Source organism: Mesocricetus auratus, unplaced genomic scaffold (genome assembly GCF_017639785.1).
Source record: "Mesocricetus auratus isolate SY011 unplaced genomic scaffold, BCM_Maur_2.0 Super-Scaffold_100007, whole genome shotgun sequence".
NCBI classification, from domain to species: domain Eukaryota; kingdom Metazoa; phylum Chordata; class Mammalia; order Rodentia; family Cricetidae; genus Mesocricetus; species Mesocricetus auratus.
The window spans coordinates 82,264,352-82,285,645 of NW_024429191.1; the positions used below are offsets into that span (position 1 = coordinate 82,264,352).

Here is a 21,294-nt window from a genome sequence, read left to right on the forward strand (position 1 = left end):
ATAGGTGCAGAGTCCACTGCAGGGTCGCCAAGACAGCCAGCAGGGTTACTTGAAATCCCTCCTTGCCAACTTAAGAACGTGCTCAGGCATGTGACAGAACACATAGAAATAACACAAAGCAAGACAAAGCTGAAATAAGAAAAAAGTAGAATTCCAATTCGTTAAATTCTCCCAAATGGAAAGCCTCCAGCATTTGCTGTTTGAACATCAATTCCCGAGCTTACTGGAGCTTCCATGACAACAGTGGACAGGTATGGGCATCAGTCTGCTCTCATCTCTGGCTCTGCAGGTTTCCTGATCTGAGGTGCTTCAGGGTCTCTCACTGTATTTCCTTGGGAGGGGTCTGTGTAGAATTTCCTTTGATTCTGTTTCCTTGGACAAAGCATCTATTCTGACCCTCACTTGGATTTATCATTATTTCCTCATAAGAAGTTGAGATCAGGTCCTTGACAGGAGTAGATCAGTAATGGTGCCATTTCCTCTCAGTGCGTTGTATCAAGAAATTCATGACATCAGACCCTCCTGTTACGGATGCACACTTTGTTCTCAGACTGCATCCTTTATATGTACCCCTTGTCCATTACAAACATTGAGAAAATACGAGAGAGTCTTTGGAACTAACTAAATATCTTTTGGGGGGGGGTTCAAGACAGGGTTTCTCTGTGTAGCTCTGGAGCTTATCCTGGCCTTGCTCTGTAGACCAGGAAGGCCTGGAACTCACAGAGACCACCTGCCTCTGCCTCCTTAGTGCTGGGATTAAAGACTTGCACCACCAACGCCTGGCCCAAATATCTTATTTATCATCAAACTTGCACATACTGTGTTTAGTCTCTTTTGATAATTTGGGCTTGAATTTATTTTTACCATCATGGTAGCCAAATGTTAATTTTGTAACTCCATCATTTATTTAACAGTTATTAATTGCCCTTCTAATAAAAGATGTTTTTTCCCTCATGCTTACTTTTTATATTGTCAGTGGAATGTAAGGAAACATTTGTACTTCATTTATTCATCTGTCTTATTTTATTTATTCTTCTTAGTATGAGATCATAGAGTCCCTACCATGGGCCACACTCCATCACTGTATGTTTTTATTTTAATACTTTAATTGCTTTGCTTCTTTTAATTATTTAGCATTCATTTAGTGTGTGTGTGTGTGTGTGTGTGTGTGTGTGTGATGGCACATCTGTAAAAGTACACAGTTTGTGGGAGTTGATTGTCCCCTTCCACTATGTGGGCACTGGGGATCAAAGTCATTCTATCAGGCTTAGTGTGACCTTTAACTATTGAACAAATGCCTTTTGCATTTCTTTAATTTTTTAAAGATTTATCACATAAAATGTTCTGCATATGGTATAACTGTATGCCAGGAGAGGGTACCAGATTTCATTACAGATGGTTGTGAGCCATCATGTGGTTTCTGGGAATTGAACTCAGGACCTCTGAAAGAGCGGGCAGCACTCTTAACCCCCAAGCCATCTTTCCCGCCTTTAAAAGGTATTTTTAATTGCACCACTTCCACCTTTTCATCCCTTCATCTCGTAGTTACCCTTCTTCAAGCTGATCCCATGCCTACTCTCAGGTTGATAGCCTCTTTTTCTTTTATTGTGTGTGTGTGTGTGTGTGTACAAATATATATAAATCCAATCTACTGAGTCCTCTTTTGTTGTTTGAATGTGCATGGTTTCGAGGCTGACCACTCTGCATTGAACAATCAATTAGGGCACTTATCCCTGGAAGAGGTTAATTCTTACAGCCTGTAGTTCTTTGTCTAGTGATGGGACCCTGTGAAATTTTACTCCCTCCATGATAACATGTTCATTGATATTACATGCATTTTTAAAAAATTATGAACAATCTTCTGTGTTAGAATTTAAAACAAAAGGAATAAGTTTTAAAGGGGATACTGAGCTAATCAATTTGTATATTGGAATACTCACTCATTCTGGTTCCTGGGTGAGGCATGAATTGGGAAATAATTAGATTGAAGGCAGTCTTCAGTTGGAGTTTGGGAGGTAAGAAAACAAAGTAGAAATGCTCTCTTTTTCTTTGCTCTTTCCTGAACCTTTTCCTGTGGAAATTGGAGGATAGGGAAATAATGTTTTATACCTGGCAGCTCACTGGATAAATGGGCAGCTCTGCTCCTTGACTTGACTTGCCAGCTGCTTTGGGGCTTTTGACTCTTACCTCACCAACACCTGTTTCTTTCACCTTGTCAGAAAGAGAGCCTTGTTTTCTTGCCTGTGGCTCTGGAGCTGCAGGACTGTCTGAGACTTTTTTCAGACAGCAACACATCTTCTCTACACTCTCATTTCTGTGATTTCTCAAAAAGTTGATATATACTGGTAGCTTTTAAGGCTCCTAATGGACTGGAAGTCACAGTCCATAGTTCATAGTATAAGCTATTCACAGTGGTAGCTCACTAAAATTGACTACTTGATTTTTTTTGTGAGATAATAAAGAAAAATACACAATGCCTCTATTTTCTTATACTTGCTAAATAATGTTTCCCTGTGGGTTTATTCTTATGTCTTCTTGATAAGTTATGAAAGGTACTGAGAAACTTGTATGTTGATTTTAAAGTATGTTTATGTATTTGAAAAATGTGTGATCTTATTATCTCTATATGTATATGTGTGTATATGTACATGTATATATATACATTTTGGAAAAACATAGAAAAACACATTTATTTAAAATACCCATTTTTTCTTAAATACTAGTTCAATAGTTGATTTTACATGTAAATTTGTCACTAGATCTTATTTATTAGACCCTTAATTTCTGTTGGCTACTGTATGTTGGATAAAGCAGCTATTTTTGATGCAACATGACATTTGTACTATTTTCTTTGCAAATAGAATCCACAAAAATGAGAGGTGCTAATGAAAAATTACTTGAGTAATTGTTCATTTAATAAGTGAAGACTGTAAATTTTGAACTTTAAGGAAATATACTTGTAGACTTAGCTGTTTGTATGGTCACAATGAATCAAATGATCATATAACCAAGATTTTATATTAAATTAAAAATTTTCCTTTGAGGCTGGGTGGTGGTGGCACAGGCCTTTAATCCCAGCTCTTGGGAGGCAGAGGCAGGCAGATCTCTGAGTTCAAAGCTACCCCGGCCTACAGAATGATTCCCAAGACATCCAGGGATACATCATTTTTTTTATACTTTTAATGTTTTCACAGTTCTGTGGGTTGAGCTCAGGACCTTGTTCATGGTAAGCAAGTATTTGCTACTGAACTATATCTCTAGACATTTATTTAACTTTATAATGATTCATGTTATAAAGTCTAACAGAGACCCAGGGCTGGTTTTCTCCTATTTCAAATAGTATGTAGGACTTACGTAGACATCCTACTTTCATGTGATTTCATATTTTATTTCATTCCATCATGTCATGTTTCCTTAGGCGAAAAGATTGATACTAGCCCTGTGGATGAGGTTTCAAACAACATGGACATAGGACTCACCGACGAGTTGGAGCAGATTCTGTTTGAACACCTGCCAGCTCCTGGTGAGGTTTTAAAACGCTCATAGTAGTTCATACTATTAGTTTATTCATTCTGAGGTTTCCCTGTGGGAGGTTCTGGTACCTCCTTGAACCATCTAAGATAGCTCTCTTCAAAAGCAATCATTACAGAATTACAAAAGTCATGCTATGTACTGTTTGACGGGTTGAGGTGTAGTAGACTTAGTTGCTAGTAACTGGTTCATTCCACTGCCAGGTGAGAATTACTCCCTAAAACATAGCTTTTAAAAGGCCAGCCTGCTTTTCAAAATCCCTCCAGTGATTATTAGCTTTCACCTTAAGGTCTTTGATCCATTTGAAACTAATTTTTGTATAGGGTGAAAGATGGAGAACAGTCTTCTACATGTGGGTATCCAGTTTCTCTTGCATCAATCACCACTTGATAAAGAGGGTATAGCTTTTTCAGTATGCTTTTGGGCACCATTGTCAAGAATCAAATGGATATAGCTTCTTGGGCTTATTTTTATTCTGTTGACCATGTGTCTGGAATTTTGCCAGTACCACGCTATTTAGGCTAAATAGCTATGATAAAATACCAAGACAGAAAGCCATGTATTGTAGGAAGGAAAATTTTGTTTCTGCTTACAACTCAGTCACATGACTGAGGGAAGACAGGGCAGGAACTCAAGTCAGAAACCTGGAGGTAGTAACTGAAACAGAAATCATGGTTGGGTGCTGCTCACCAGCTTGCTCTTCATGGCTTGGTTGGCCTGCTTTCATTTACAACTCAAGGCAGCCTGCCCAAGGCTGGCACCACCTACAGTGGGATTGGCTAGGCTCCCCCATATCCATCATTAATCAAGAAAATGATCAACAGACTTGCCAATAGGCCAGTCTTACAGAGACTTTTATCAGTTGAGAGTCCCTCTTCCCAAATGACTCTAGCTTGTGTTAAGTTGACATAAGACTGACAAAAACACTATAATTCAGGTTTTCTTTCTACACAGATAATTATCAGGAATATATAGAGGCCACAGGGTAATGTTAGTCTATCCTGTCATGGCTTGTAACTTTCACTTCGCAAATGAAATTCATATCCCCATAACTTATTTTTATAGACATCCACATCTGAAAATAGAAACAGACTACTGATTTTTGTCTCTCCATATATTCAGACATACATATGCGGCTCACTGTTTTCTGTGAAAAGCTATTCCTCAAGGCTCTATAATAAGTCACAAAGTCATGTATTTCATCTAAAGACTAGAATAAAATTTGACATATTAGATTGCCCATTTCCATGTGATGCCATTGTCATTTTTAAACCCAAACTTTAGGGAAAAGATGTATAGTGTTACTTTTCTCATTTACATTGAAATAATAGGTGTAGACTCTGCTTCCCTTACTTTCAAAAGTATTAAAATCAATATCATTTACTGAGGATGTGCTGTGTGTTCTGAGGCAGGTGCCATTAGGTTTTCTGTTATAGAAACGGGCAAATGGAACTACAAGAGACAGGGGTGGGAGTGGGAGGGTAGGAGGTTCTAGGGAAAATGATACAAATGACAAAACTACTTTTTTAATATTAGAGTTTATATTTGTGTGTGTGTGTGCGTGTGTGTGTGTGAAAATTCTTTACAGATGGTGGATCAGTGGACATGGAAACATTGGTGGGGGATATGAAGATGCTCAAAGGTGAGCTGATCAGAACACTGTGCTCATCTCCATCTATATTTTAATATTCTTTTTATTGTATTGATTTGGTTCTTTTAAAGTGTCTGTTAATGGTACAAAGTAAATAGTTTTATTATGATGATTTCATGCATACATATAACATACTTTGATCAGGCTCACCATCTCTTTTATCTTGTCTTTTCTCTTTTTCCCTAATTCTCTTTTATTCCTTACAAGTCCTCCTTTTCCTTTTATGTTCTGTTCCTGTTTTTAAGTTTTATAAACTCCACATATGAGAGAAAACATGTGAGACTAATTTTTCTGAGTATATTTTATTTAGCTTAACATGGAGATCTCTAGTTTCATACATTTTACTCCAAATGAAAAAAGTCTTCATTATTGCTAATAAAACTTAATAACTGAATAAAACTCTATTGTGCATACCAGTCACATTTTTCTCTATGTTACTCCATCGATGGGCACTTGCTGGTTTTGTAACTTTGTTATTGTGAATGGCCACAGTAAACACAGTACCCAATTACAGCTGGCTTTAATTCTTTTGGGTATATGCCTAGAAATATAAAACAGGACCATATGAAAATTTTTGTGTTTTTTCCCCCCAAAAATGCCACACTGAGTTTTGTAGTGGCTAGAATAATTTCCATCCCCACCAGGGGTATGTAAGTATTCCTTTTCCCCAGTTCCTTGACATTTATTTTTAGCATTTTTATAATAATTTAATTATTTACTAAATTTGTAATGTTTAATACTTATTGAAGTGACTGAACACTAATATGCAAGGGCTTGGAGAGATGGCTCAAGTCATACATGCAAGCAAAACACCCACATACATAAAATTAAAAAAGAAAAAAACATAAAAAGCCTAAATGGCAAGCAAAGGCTAAAAATGAAAAGAAACCATCTTTTTGTACCTTTCTTTCACAATCAATTCTATAGCTTTAAATAATATATCACTGTATGTTGATGTATTTATACTAGTGACTGCCAAACCTTTTGTTGTCTGACTCTCTTATATTCTTTTTCCCCATTTTTTAATTTAAATTAGAAACAAGCTTGTTTTACATGTCAATCCCAGTTCCCTCTCCCTTCCCTCCTCCCCTGTCCCCAATGACCCCCTATCCTATCCCCTTTCTGCTCCCCAGGGAGGGTGAAACCTTCAATGGGGGATCTTCAAAGTCTGTCATATCATTTGGAGCAGGGCCTAGGCTCTCCTCCACGTGTCTAGGCTGAGGGAATATCCCTCTATGTGGAGTGGGCTCCCAAAGTCCATTTGTATGCTAGGGATAAATACTGATCTACTACCAGAGGCCTCATAGATTGCCAAGGCCTCCTCACTGACACCCACATTCAGGGTATCTGAATCAGTCCTATGGTGATTTCCCAGCTACCAGTCTAGGATCCATGAGCTCCCCCCCACAGATCCTAAAGAGCTTTTGTTTATAAAAGCTTTAGCTATTAACATTTACCAAATTAGAATTAGGGAAATCTAGGACATTTATATGATAATTTATTTTAAAATAACAATACCAAAATAATTACCTATGTACATAAATTGAATGCTTTTAATAAAAGCTTTTTCTTAAAATTTAGTGAAAAGCACAGTATATTACACTGTTGTCACTATCTGACTGAGTTACCTTATCTTCTTGAATTTGACACAATAACAGTGTGGTTGCACTGAAATAATTATAAAATTACATCTTTATCATTTGCTTTTCTATATCTTCAAAGAAAAAATTGATATTGCTAATCTGAACACCTTCCTGGATGATATGGGCATTGAGCTTTCGAGTGAAGAATATGATGACCTCATAAGCCATCTCCCTGTCAGTGGTGAGCATTTCAATTATCTTGATACCTCTCAAATATGACTTTCAGAATTAGTTATAAGGAATATTGATATCACACAACTATTTTTAATATTTGTTTTATTTATTATTTAGTTACTGTGAAAGTATACAGGTGTATCTGGTACTAAAGGAGGGAATGTGTTTGTATGTGGTTATTTATTTTACTTTATTTTTTATGAAGAAAAAGATGTTTAATGAATTCACAGCTTGGAAGGTTGGAAGTCCAAACATTAGAGTGGTAACCCTCATAGGACCCAGCTTTGCTGCTGGTGGATAACATAATAGTTAATGGCACCACACTGGCAGGAGTACATATGGGGGGGGGGATCGAGATCACTTGGAATGATGTGCTTATTTATAATTTGGACATTTAAATAAATAATTAAGCCGAAAGTACTTGGACCCTAGATGTTACAAGTTAACTCAGAAATACCATTGAGGTCATTAGGAAACCTAACATAAGCTAGAAAAGAAGACAGGGAAAGACATAGAGATAGGCAGAGAAATGGAAAACAAGAAGACAAGGTCTGTAAAAGCTTTGTTTACAAGTTACTAAGAACAATGGTATTGTAGAATTTATGACACTTAAAATATGTAGGTTAAATAGTCATAGTAGTAAAGGAAATATTCCAAGTAATTGCTGTATAGCAGTCTAATTATTTTATAATTATTTCACAAGTAAAAAAGTAACAAAGTCTATAATAAATTTTAATTATCCAATCTCCTTTATGTTGAATTAGCAAAGTCAAAGTACAAGTGTAAAGATGTAGGTTTTATTCTTGAGATTTATTTTCAATTTGCTCATTTATTACATGGATATGCTAGGAGCTATACTAGGCTCAAAGAATACAAAAAAATAAATTTACTTTCTCTAGCAAATAATGTATAATTCATTTGCAAGTTGGGTGAAGATATGAAGAAAATTACATAGTGAAGTTAAAAAGCATCCCAATATTCTTTTGGGATGATGGGAAGGAAGGGGAAGTAGAAGGAAACAATGATCGCCTTCAGGTAACTGTAAGCAATTGAATCAGATGAGGAAGATTTTTTTTGATTGCCTATTTTATGAAGTTAGAGCTATAAAAGTAGGCAAAGCTATATCTTATAGGGTCTTTATTTCACCATACAGATCATAGGGTAGGAAGAGCCACCAAAGAGTTTCTTGGTTGTGAATGGCATCATGTCTTGTTCTCTTTATTCCAAAAGTTACTGGACCATGGACTATAGATTGTGATTTAAGAGCCATATTCAATTCTAATACATTTTTCACATACTTGTCAGAGCTAGAATCCATGAGAATATCTACACTATATTCACCTAAGTGTCCGTAATAAAAAATGGAGCAATATGGGGTATTATATTTAACCTCTGAAAAGGAACACATTCTGTCATTTACAACAACGTGGTAGACCTGAAGGACAACATGCAAAGGGATAGAAACCAGACACAGAAAGACAAATACCACCTGATTTCACTTATACATGGGATCTTTGTGTGTGTGTGTGTGTGTGTTTCTCCTGCAGTTTTGTTTTCTTTTCCGTGTTTGTTTGCTTTGTTTTATTTGTTTATTGGCCTGTTTTCTAAAGAGAGAAAGAAAGAAGGCATGGAGCTGGAGGGGTGAGGAGGTGAGGAGGATCTGAGAGGAGATGAGGGAGGGGAAACCATGATCAGAATATACTATGTGAAAAAATTACTTTAAAAAAGGGAGCTTTTTTCAGATAAAAAATTTAAACTCATGAATAGAAATAGACAATAAAATAATAGGTAACAATATATTCAACATGTAATAGTACAATGAGCTTTAAAAAATAAACTTCAATTTGGCAAGAAAAGTTAATTTAGGAGCTCTGCCATAACTTATGGAACCATAACGAGTCACAGGGAATTATATACTTAAAGGTTGCTAAGAGAGGAGCCAGTGAAACAGCTCAGTGGGTAATAGCAAACCAAATTTTGAAGATTTGCTTTTTATACTACCTTTTTAAAAGTGCAGTGCTTTTGTTTTGAAGTCTGGTATCATTACTGCTTTTGCTGAGTCCTTGTATCTTTTCTCACAGCTGATAGAAAGATAAGTCAGCTTAATCTGATGAATACCATCAAGAATCTTAAAAGTGAGTAAGAGGCATGAAATGGAAATCTTAAGCTGTTGTGATAATATTTCAGTTAATTGAATTTTATCTATGATTATAAACAAGCATATCCATATCATACAATCTTGGAGAATATATAGAAGAAATAAAAAGGACAAAAGAAAATCATCCAAACTTAAAAACCAAAGTAAAATATTACAATGTTTATCCTTTAGTATATTTTATTTGATTTTCTCATATATTGTGATTGAGAATTTGACTTAGTGTTTCTTTTGTTCATACTATTTTGGGTTATAAAGTGATAATGAAATAATTTATATCTGTTAATACCTAGTTTCTCTCACAGCAGAGAATCTATACAACTGTAGCATTGAACATATTCTAATATCTCTTTTAAGTCTATTTCTAAATCATATATTTATTCTGCTTTTCATTTTTAGACCTGCATAGAAACACTAATTTTATAAAGCCTCATTAATCAAAAGTTATTTTTGTAGCTGAATAACTAATTGGAATTCCAGAAAAAATTAATTGAGTTAGAGGGGAGAAATACCATTTCTAGTTTAGTTAATAACCAGTAGTGAAAATAATTGATTTATTTTCTTTATGATGTAATTTATTGGTAGACAATTACCAATTTCACATTTTAAAACTTTTGTTGTAGTCATATCATGTACAATTATGATCTTGAAGGAGATTAATGATATGTGGTCCTATGTATGACTTGGATATTTTTTGTATCATCTTTGAAAAGTATTTTATTGAACAGCTTTGCTTTGTACTTTGAAACTAGGAAGCAAATGTTTAGAAATATATTGTATATGCCCATATATTTTATGTGTTTATGTAGGCACACCATTGTGAATTGTGCAAAAAAATTTGTCTCGTCTCTTTTTAGGAGGAAAAGTTGACACCACAAAATTAGTCAATGCCCTGGAGAAGATTGGAGTGGAACTCACACATAAAGAATTTCAGGATCTGCAAGAACATCTGCCAGTTGACAGTAAGCATTTCTGCTGTTATGGATATTATCTAAGGGAGTTAGACATGTGCATGAGGAGTCGGTAAGCTACTGTACTGGAACTTTGTGACACATTCAGAAAGGTTAAGTCTTGAATTTATTGTTCTGTCCATCTGAGTTCAAATGATCTAGCAGTGGAAAAATATATATCTTAACCCACCCACTACCTCTTGCCATCCTTAGAAAAGAGTTTTGGGAACTGTTTGAATTACTATGACTTTAAGTTTCAAAGGCTAATTTTCATGCTTTTGAACTTTAAAATATAGATATGGAAGGAGTTGGAAAGGGTGGACAGAGGAAAGGGAAGGAGGAAAATGATGTAATCATATTTTAGTGATACAAATTCATTAAAATTGTCTTTTATAATTCTTTGGTGTAACTGGCAGGATGTCTTTGCTGGGAGTGACTTAGATTAGGAAAAGAAAACAGAGAAAGAAAAGGTAAGGACATTGGTAAATAGAAATAGAAGGAATGAGAAGCAAGAAGTGTTAGAGACAAGGAACAGAGTTAATTCAACGGTTTCTAGACTAGATATGGGGAGTGGACTGGAGGCAGGATTTTGTTCCTATTCTACCACTGCAGTGCCCTGATTCTAAGTCTAATCTTAGTTTTGTATATTTAGAGTGTATTAGTGGATTTATAGTGTAAGGCATTTTGTTTTCAAATGATTTTTTAAAATTACAGCTGATGGGAAGGTAGCTCTAAATGCACTTCTGGATAAAGTTGATCTTCTTAAAAAAGAGGGTGAGTACAAAATTATGACTAAAATAAGAAATGTTAATCTGTGTTAATGAGCTGTTTAATATATGTGACAAACAATACTTTGGTCCTTTGCACATTGAAAAATAGCATGCATTTGTTAACAATATAAACCACATTCCTAGTAGTTTGTACAACAAAATAACCCTTATTCTTTTAGCTAAAGTTTCAGTCTTGCTCTGTTTCCTTTTAGTTAGGTAATTTATTTAGACAGTCTTTACTGAGTCTTGAAGTTCTAGGTGTCTCTCTAGGTGTAAGAGATACAGTATGGAATCAGATAATGACCTTGTATTCATGGAACTCACATTTCCTTGATAAGTGGGGCAGAAAAAGAAAAATTTTCAAAAGCAGTAATGGTATTAATGAAAAAGGTGGCATGGTTGGCAGCAGCAGAGCGCCAAGTTGAATGGAATAAAGTTTCCTTCTGATTTGGTATCAAATCTCGTTTTGAGTTGGATAGATTTTAAACATAGTAAGGATAATATATGGACATTGTTTTTAGGCCATGGAGTTGTAATACTGTTTTCAAAGTTTGTTCTCTTTCCTAAGAGGGGAAGCTGGATGTCAGTGACCTTGACAACATTTTGGAGAAAATGGGAATAGGCTTCTCTGAAAAACCATCTGAGAGTTGTCAAGGTAATTGTAAACACACTATACACTGCTCTAGTGTGGGATAGTGGGTTTCTGACCTCACACTCCTGAAATTTGAGCCCCCAAGACAATTGAACACATCTTAAGATAAGCCTGTCTGAAATAAGCCTCACTTTTATGCTATTTTTAAGATAGTTTGTGTTTCTTGATCTAAAATGAAAGACACAAAACCATGGACCTTATGCTGTATTTTGGATAAGAAATTTACCCTCTATGGTTCATTAAAGTAGAGGTTGGAGGGGAGAAATATATGGACAAAACACAAGTGAAGATAATTTGGAGTTAGAAATATGAGATTAATAAAGATCCTCATTGTAGATTAAATATGGTTATGATCAGTTCAAACTTCTGGTGTGGAGCCTAGGAAATGACTTAATTGATGAAGTGCTTACTATCCAATCATGAGAATATGAGGTGTGCATCTGTAATTTCCATTGCTGGGCATGTAGAGACAAGAGAATTCATGGGGTTTAGTGGCCAGCTAGCCCATTGATGAACTCTAGGTTCAGTGAGAGATCCTATCCCAATAAATAAAATGCGGAAGAATCAAAGACACCCAACATCAACATGCACACCACACATATACATGTACATGTATACACACACACACACACACACACACACACACACACACACACACACACACACATGCAATACTTGTGGAAGATGGTGCAGCTTCTAAATTTTGCTCCAGATTGATTCGGTGGATTGGAAGAAGGGCTCATTTGGGAATCTAAAAGTTTCTGATCTTGTATGCTCTTCACAATTCATAACTTCACAGGGGATGTGGTTTTAGCTCAGTGGTAGAGCACTTGCCCAGCAAGCATGAAGTTCTGGAGGTAAAAATAATTTTACGGTTTGTGAAGCTCATTGTGGCCTTTGTGATGTGTACCTTTCCCCCTGTGGTTGATGGGAAAGTTCAATTTAGTAAGCCATGGGGTGGTATTCTACTGTTCCTAGGAAGAAGTTGAGATACTAATGCTTTAAAATATATATTTTTAGACCCAGTGCTCAGAGGCTGGGGCTATAGGATTTATGACACAAGGCCAAAGATCTAAAATTTTCTGAAACTTAGTTTTTCATATGTTAAAGTCCCTCACTTTACACATAGGCGTTGCAGTGTAGTGCATGCACACGCCTGTCAAACAGAAGGGTTGTCATTGGACACTGAGTCTTCTGGGAACTTGATCTTGGACCACTCGTATATGCAACTGATTTTTTTTCCTTCAAAAATACATTTTCATTTTTTATGAATTTTTTAAAGTATGAATCTCTAGACATTTGTTAAATTAATTACTTTCTCTCCTTGAGTTAAAAAAAAGTTTAGAGAGCTCAAGAGAAAAATATCAAAATGATGAATTTTAGGGATTATTTTTTTATTTAAAATTAAAATTAAAAAATATTTTATTTAACTTTACTTTATATGTATTGGTGTGAAGGTATCAGATCCTCTGGAACTAGTGCTAAAGATAGTTGTGAGCTGCCAGGTGGGTGCTGGGAATTGAACTCAAGTCTTCTAGAAGAACAGCTATTGCTCTTAACCACTGAGCCATCTCTCCAGCTTCTTCTTCTTTTTTTTTTTTTTTGGTTTTTACAAGACAGGGTTTCTCTGTATTGTTTTGGAGGCTATCGGTCCAGCCCGGCCTCGAACTCACAGAGATCCTCCTGCCTCTGCCTCCCGAGTGCTGGGATTAAAGGCGTGCGCCACCACCGCCCGGCTTCTCCAGCTTCTTAAAATTAATTTTTAATTATGTGTATGTCTTTGCATGGGTGTGTGCATTGAGTACAGATACTTGAAGAGACCACAGGAGGGCATTGGATGCCCTGGAGCTGGACTTATAGGTGATAGTAAACTGCCTGATGTGGATGCTGGGAATTGAACTCCATTTCTCAGCAAGAGCAGTAAACACTCTTAACCCATCTCTTCACGCCTGCTTTTAACTCATTGTTCTAGTGCCCTGATGTAGTTTAACATTATAATATTTCAAATGAGAGTATCATGCTATTTTAAGAGAACTCATTTCTCGTGTTTTTATGGGATGGGATGGAAATATGGAAATGTGACTATAATGAAAATTGGGTTGGCTATCTCTATTATTTCACAGTTAAGAATTTTGCATTGTTTGTGAATCTCACAGTGGTCTCTGATTTGTACTTTGTCTTACAGTTCACCTTAGCATACCACTGGGTGAAGTCCCACACATCTCAGGTAAGATGATACAAAATGACTGAATACTAATGCTTTAACATATATTTTTGCCAAGCATGGTGGTGCATGCCTATAGTCCCGGGACTCAGGAGGCTGATAGAAATGTGACTATAATGAAAATTGGGTTGGTTATCTCTGTTATTTCACCGTTAAGAATTTTGCATTGTTTGTGAATATCACAGTGGTCTCTGATTTGTACTTTGTCTTACAGTTCAGCTTAGCAAACCACTGGGTGAAGTCCCACACGTCTCAGGTAAGATGATACAAAATGACTGAATACTAATGCTTTAAAATATATTTTTCTTTATTTTAATTTTAAATAGCTTGCTCTACATGTCAATCCCAGTTCCCTCTCCCTCCCCTCCTCCCGCACCCTCTACCATCCCCCCCATCCTCTCACCCCACCGCCAACTCCCTTCGCATAGGAGGCATCCAGAGTCCACCATTCCACTCAGGGTAAGGTCCAGGCACCTCCCCAAGAGTCCAGGCAGAGAGAGCAACCCTCCCTGTGCCATGGACACACGATGTCTGTTAGTATTCGAGGGACAAACTCTGATCCACTGCTCAGGACCCCATAGGCAGCCCAGGCCTCCTCATTGACTCCCACACTCAGGGGGTCTGGATCGGTCCCATGCTGGCTTCCCAGATGTTGGCCTGGGGTCCAAGAGCTCTCCCCTGTTTGGATCAGCGGTCCCCGCTGGTTTCGCCAGTCCATTCCTTGTCAATTTGCTCTTCACTCCTCTCTCTCTGTCGCTGGGTTCCTTGGGTTCTGTTCAGTATTTAACTGTGGGTGTTTGCCTCTACTTCCATCAGTCACTGGATGAAGGCTCCAGGATGGTTATAGACATCAAGTTCACTATCAGGAATGGGCATTCGAGGTGGTATCTTTACTATTGCTTAGCTTGCCAATTGGTGTCATCCGTTTAGATCACTAGAGGTCACAATAGTGCCTGATCTGTCTTCTAACCTATGATTCCCTCTTCCCCCTATCCTACCTCCACCCCCCCAGTCAACCTTCCTGTTCCTCCACGACCTACTCTCTCTTTCACTTCTCCCCCTCTCTATTTCCCAGGTCCCCCTCCCCCACATCCCTCACTTTGTTCCCCATCTGTTCAGAGGATCGTGCCTCATTTATCTTCTCTTGGGTACCATGCATATCTTTTAGGTTCTTTCCTGTTTCCCAGAATCTCTGTCAGTGGAAGTGCAGACTGGCACTCTCCTGATCCATGCCTAAAATCCATATATGAGTGAGTACATACCATGTTTGTCTTTTTGCGACTGGGTTACCTCACTCAGGATGGTTTCTTCCAGTGCTATCCATTTACCTGCGAATTTCAAGATTCCATTGTTTTTTCTGCTGAGTAATACTCCATTGTGTAAATGTACCACATTTTCTCTATTCACTGTTCAGTTGAGGGGCATCTAGGTTGCTTTCAGGTTCTGGCTATTACAAATAATGCTGCTATGAACATAGTGGAGGAGATGCCCTTGTTGTATTAATTTGCCTCCTTTTGGATATATGCCTAAGAGTAGAATTGCTGGGTCTTGTGGTAGATTGATTCCCGTTTTCCTGAGGAATCTCCATACTGATTTCCAAAGTGGCTGTACCAGTTGGCACTCCCACCAGCAGTGGAGGAGTGTTCCCCTCTCTCCACATCCTCTCCAGCATAAATTGTCTTCGGTGTTTTTGATTTTAGCCATTCTGACAGGAGTAAGATGATATCTCAAAGTTGTTTTGATTTGCATTTCCCTGATGGCTAAGGATGTTGAGCACTTTCTTAAGTGTTTCTTAGCCATTTTAGCCTCTTCTATTGAGAATTCTCTGTTTAGTTCTGTACCCCACCTTTTAATTGGATCCTTTGGTGTTTTGGAGACTTGCTTCTTGAGTTCTTTGTAAATTTTGGAGATTAGCCCTCTGTCAGATGTGGGGTCAGTGAATAACTTTTCCCATTCTGTGGACTGCCTTTCTGTCTTGTTGACTGTGTCCTTTGCCTTACAGAATCTTTTTAGTTTCATGAGGTCCCATTTGTTAATTGTCAATCTTAGTATTTGTGCCACTGGTGTTATGTTCAGGAAGTGGTCTCCCGTACCAACTCATTGAAGAGTATCTCCCACTTTCTCTACTAAAAGTTTCGGTGTGGCTGGATTTATGTTGAGATCTTTGATCCATTTGGACTTAAGTTTTGTACAAGGCGATAAACATGGATCTATCTGCAGTCTTCGGCATACCAGTACCCAGTTATGCCAGCACCATTTGTTGAAGATGCTTTCTTTTTTCCATTGTATAGTTTTAGCTACTTTGTCAAAAATCAAGTGTTCATAGGTGTGTGGGTTAAAATCAGGGTTTTCAATTGGTTACATTGGTCTACCTGCCTATTTTTGTGCCAATACCAAGCTGTTTTCAAGACTATAGCTCTATAATAGAGCTTGAAGTCAGGTATGATGATGCCTCCTGAAGTTCCTTTATTGTATAGGGTTGTTTTGGCTATCCTGGGCCTTTTGTTTTTCCCTACAAAGTTGATTAATGTTCTTTCCAGGTCTGTGAAGAATTGTGCTGGAATTTTGATATGGATTGCATTGAATCTGTAGACTGCTTTTGGCAAGATTGACATTTTTACTATGTTGATCCTACCAATCCAAGAGCATGGGAGATCTTTCCATATTCTGGTATCTTCTTTGATTTCTTTCTTTAAAGACTCAAAGTTCTTGATATACAGGTCTTTCACTTCCTTGGTTAACATTATCCCCAGATATTTCATGCTGTTTATGGATATTGTAAAGGGTGAGGTTTCTCTGATTTCTTTCTCAGTCACTTCATCGTCTGTATATAATAGGGCCACTGATTTTTTTTGAGTTTACCTTGTATCCTGCCACTTTGCTGAAGGTGTTTATCAGCTCTAGGAGTTCCCTTGCGGAGTTTTTCGGGTCACTTATGTAAACTATCATATCATCTGCAAATAGTGAAAATTTGACTTCTTCTTTTCCTATTTGTATCCCCTTTATCTCATTTAGTTGTCTTATTGCTGTAGCTAGGACTTCAAGTACAATATTGAAGAGATATGGAGAGAGTGGACAGCCTTGTCTTGTTTCTGATTTTAGAGGAATTGCTTTGAGTTTCTCTCCATTTAGCTTGATGTTAGCTGTTGGTTTACTGTATATTGCTTTTATTATATTCAGGTATGTTCCTGTTATCCCTGATCTCTCTAGGACCTTTATCATGAAGGGGTGCTGGATTTTGTCAAAGGCTTTTTCAGCATCTAGTGAGATGATCATGTGGTTTTTCTTTCGAAGTTTGTTTATATGGTGGATTACATTGATAGATTTTCTAATGTTGAACCATCCCTGCATTCCTGGGATGAAGCCTACTTGATCATGATGGATGATTTTTCTGATGTGTTCTTGAATCCAGTTTGCTAGTATTTTATTGAGTATTTTTGCATCGATGTTCATGAGGGAAATTGGTCTATAGTTTTCTTTCTTAGTTGTGTCTTTGTGTGGCTTGGGTATCAAGGTAATTGTAGCCTCGTAAAAAGAGTTTGGCAGTGAGCCTCCTGCTTATATTGTGTGGAATACTTTGAGGAGTATTGGAATTAACTCTTCTTAGAATTCTGCACTGAAGCCATCTGGGCCTGGGCTTTTTTTGTTTGGGAGACTTTTGATGACTGCTTCCATTTCATTAAGGGTTATAGGTCTGTTTAGATTGTTTATCTGCTCTTGATTTAGTTTTGGTAAGTGATATCTATCCAGGAAATTGTCCATTTCCTTTACATTTTCAAATTTTGTGGAGTACAGATTTTTAAAGTATGCCCTGATGATTCTCTGGATTTCCTCCGTTGTTATGTCCTTTTTCATTTCTGATTTTGTTAATTAGCATGCTCTCTCTCTGTCTTTTGGTTAGTTTGGACATAGGTTTGTCTATTTTGTTGATTTTTCTCAAAGAACCAACTCTTTGTTTCATTGATTCTTCTCAATGTTCTCCTGGTTTCTACTTGATTGATTTCAGCCCTCAATTTGATTATTTCCTGGTGTCTGCTCCTCCTGGGTGAGTTTGCTTCTTTTTGTTCTAGCACGTTCAGCTGTGCTATTAATTCTCTAGTATGACTTTTCTCCAGTTTCTTCATGTGGGCACTTAGTGCTATGAACTTTCCTCTCAGCACTGCTTTCAAAGTGTCCCATAGGTTTGCATATGTTGTGTCTTCATTCTCATTAAATTCCAGGAAGTCTTTAATTTCTTTTTTTATTTCTTCTTTACCCAGGGACGGTACAATTGAGCATTGTTCAATTTCCATGAGTTTGTAGGGTTTCTGCGAATTGTGTTATTGTTGAATTCTAATTTTAATGCATGGTGGTCTGAGAAGATACAGGGGGTTATTCCAATTTTTTGTATCTGTGGAGATTTGCTATGCTTCCTATTATGTGGTCAATTTTAGAGAAGGTTCTATGTGGCGCCGAGAAGAAGGTATATCCCTTTGTGTTTGGGTAGAATGTTCTATAGATGTCTGTTAAACCCAGTTGGGTCATAACTTCTATTAGTTCTTTTGTTTCTTTGTTAAGTTTCTGTCTGGAGGTCCTGTCTATTGGTGAGAGCAGAGTGTTGAAGTCTCCTACTATTAGGGTATGTGATTTTATGTGCAATTTGAGCTTTAGTAATGTTTCTTTCACAAATGTAGGCGCCTTTGTATTTGGGGCATAGATGTTTAAAATTGAGACTTCATCTTGATGGACTTTTCCTTTGATGAATATGAAATGTTCTTCTTCATCTCTTTTGATTGATTTTAATTTGAAGTCTAGTTTGTTAGATATTAGGATTGCTACACCTGCTTGTTTCTTGGGTCCATTTGATTGGAAAATCTTTTCCCAACCCTTTACCCTGAGATACCATATGTCTTTGATGTTGAGATGTGTTTCTTGTATGCAGCAGAAGGATGGGTTCTGTCTTCATATCCATTCTGCTAGTCTGTGTCTTTTTATAGGCAAGTTGAGGCTGTTGACATTGAGGGATATCAATGACCATTGATTGATGATTCTTGTTTGTGCTTGATTTATTGGTAGTGAAGTTATTTTGTGTAGTTTCTCCTCCCTTTTTCTTTTGGTGTTATGTAAAGTGGGATTATATATTGCCTGTGTCTTTGTGAGTGTAGCTGTCTTCCTTGGATCTAAGTTTTCCTTCTAGCACTTTCTGTAGAGCTGGATTCATGCACACATATTGTTTAAATCTGGCTTTGTCATGGAATATTTTGTTTTCTCCATCTATGGTAATTGAAAGCTTTGCTGGATATAGTAGTCTGGGCTGGCATCCTTGTTCCCTTAGCGTTTGCAGGACATCTGCCCAGGATCTTTTGGCTTTCATCGTTTCCATGGAGAATTCATGTGTAATTCGGATAGGTCTGCCTTTATATGTTACTTGGCCTTTTTCTTTAGTTGCTCTTAATATTTTCTCTTTATTCTGTAGGTTTGGTATTTTGATTATTATATGGCGAGGTGACTTCTTTTTCTGGTCCAGCCTATTTGGTGTTCTGTAAGATTCTCGTATTTTCATAGGCATATCCTTCTTTAGGTTAGGGAAGTTTTCTTCTATGATTTTGTTGAATATGTTTTCTGTACCTTTGAGCTGTATTTCTTCGCCTTCTTCTATACCTATTATTCTCAGGTTTGGCTTCTTCATGGAGTCCCATATTTCCTGGATATTTTGTGTAAGGGATTTTTTGGTTTTGAGATTTTCTTTGGTTGACGACTGTATATCCTCTAATGAGTCTTCAACACCTGAGATTCTCTCCTCTATCTCTTGTATTCTATTGGTGATACTTGCCTCTGTAGTTCCTGATAGTTTACCCAGCTTTTCCATTTCCAGCATCCCCTCATTCAGTGTTTTCTTTATTGTTTCTATTTCTGCTTTCTATCCTTCAACTGTTTGAGTTGTTTCCTTCATTTGTTTGGTTGTTTTTTCTTGGTACTCTTTAGATTTTTTGAGAGATTTGTTTATTTCTTGAATTTTTCCCCCATTTCATGGATTTTTTGTTTTTTCCTCTATTTCTTTAAGGGATTTCCTCATTTCTTCTTTGAGGGTCTCTATCATCTGCATAAAATGATTTTTAAGGTCTGTCTCCTCTGCTTCATCTATGTAGTGCTTTTCAGGTCTTGCTGGCATTGGTTCACTAGATTCTGGTGGAGTCATGTTGGTCTTTTGACCGCTGAGTGAGCTCTTATTCTGTCTTCTTCCCATTTCTTCTTCCAGTGGGTGCTGGTGGGGTCTTTCTGTCTCCACTGGTCTCCTTCCTTCCTGAAGCTGACTGGGATCGCTGGAGTTTGGGGCATGGAAGGGCTGATGTCTTTCCTTGTGGGTGGGTCTTCTGGATGCCAGGAGTGGCCCCGGAAGATCTAGGGGGTGGGGGTTGGGCAGAGGATAGGAAGTGTCCCCCTGGAGACCCAAGCTCACCTAGCTGTTTTAAAATATATTTTTGCCAAGCATGGTGGTGCATGCCTATAATCCCGGGACTCAGGATGCTGATAGAAATGTGACTATAATGAAAATTGGGTTGGTTATCTCTGTTATTTCACAGTTAAGAATTTTGCATTGTTTGTGAATCTCACAGTGGTCTCTGATTTGTACTTTGTCTTACAGCTCAGCTTAGCAAACCACTGGGTGAAGTCCCACACGTCTCAGGTAAGATGATACAAAATGACTGAATACTAATGCTTTAAATATATTTTTGCCAAGAATGGTGGTGCATGCCTATAATCCTGGGAGGCTGTGACTAGGAGATTGAAAGTTTGAAGTTTTCTGAGGCTTAGCTTTTAGATAAGTGATATTTGTTGTTAGCATGTATATGCATGTATGTGTTTATATGTGTGCATGTGTGTGGGTACATATGGAAGGTTAGAGGGCAATTTTTATGAGTTGGTTCTCTCCCTCCACTATGGGATCTGGAGCTCAAAATCAGGTCAGGTTTGTGTAACAAACATGTTTATCCACCGAGCCTTCTCACTGGCCGGGATAAACTTTATGTGTTGAAAGTTACCTGCCTGGAAAACTCCAGACAGATGTGGTGAAGGCCCCTTCTTGTTAACCACATTTCCTTAGCCTCTGAATGTGTAGTTTATAGACCAGCTAGATGATGGAGAGGGACTTTTGGAGAAGATATTTTCAAAAACACTCAGTGATTTCGAACGGAGTTGGTACAACCACCCAGATTTATACAGCGCGAACTCTCTGAGTGTCAGGATGCTCTGGGATGGAAGGCAATCTCTGAGATGGAAAGGCGTCAGCAGGGCTACATAAACCACAACAGTTAGGATTCACATAACTGTTGGAGCCGGAGCTGGACCGGGAGACAGAGTCGATCTAATGAACTTCCAAGAATGTTGGAGAATGGAAGAACTGCACCACCAAGAGGTTCAAAATGAAGCAGCTGGCACTCATGCAAGAAGAGGGCAGGCACTGTGAGGAAGGAATGCACTGGCAATGATACGATGCCCTGCAGGAAGGAGTTAGGGGAAATTTCCCCAGTGTGAGAGCAAGAGATAAAGGTGGAATAAAGAAC

The 21,294-nt window shown here is 37.6% G+C and overlaps 1 protein-coding gene across 1 annotated transcript in view; it reads left to right on the plus strand.

The window, feature by feature from the left end:
• LOC101834266 overlaps positions 1 to 21,294 on the plus strand; it is a 71,359-nt gene that overhangs the window by 2,085 nt on the left and 47,980 nt on the right. Inside the window, exons 3-12 of the mRNA XM_040748069.1 lie at positions 3,419 to 3,523; positions 5,120 to 5,173; positions 6,905 to 7,006; positions 9,081 to 9,134; positions 10,012 to 10,116; positions 10,819 to 10,878; positions 11,443 to 11,529; positions 13,712 to 13,753; positions 13,965 to 14,006; positions 20,376 to 20,417. Coding sequence (XP_040604003.1) covers positions 3,419 to 3,523; positions 5,120 to 5,173; positions 6,905 to 7,006; positions 9,081 to 9,134; positions 10,012 to 10,116; positions 10,819 to 10,878; positions 11,443 to 11,529; positions 13,712 to 13,753; positions 13,965 to 14,006; positions 20,376 to 20,417 — 693 coding nt within the window. The remainder of the gene's footprint in view (positions 1 to 3,418; positions 3,524 to 5,119; positions 5,174 to 6,904; positions 7,007 to 9,080; positions 9,135 to 10,011; positions 10,117 to 10,818; positions 10,879 to 11,442; positions 11,530 to 13,711; positions 13,754 to 13,964; positions 14,007 to 20,375; positions 20,418 to 21,294) is intronic.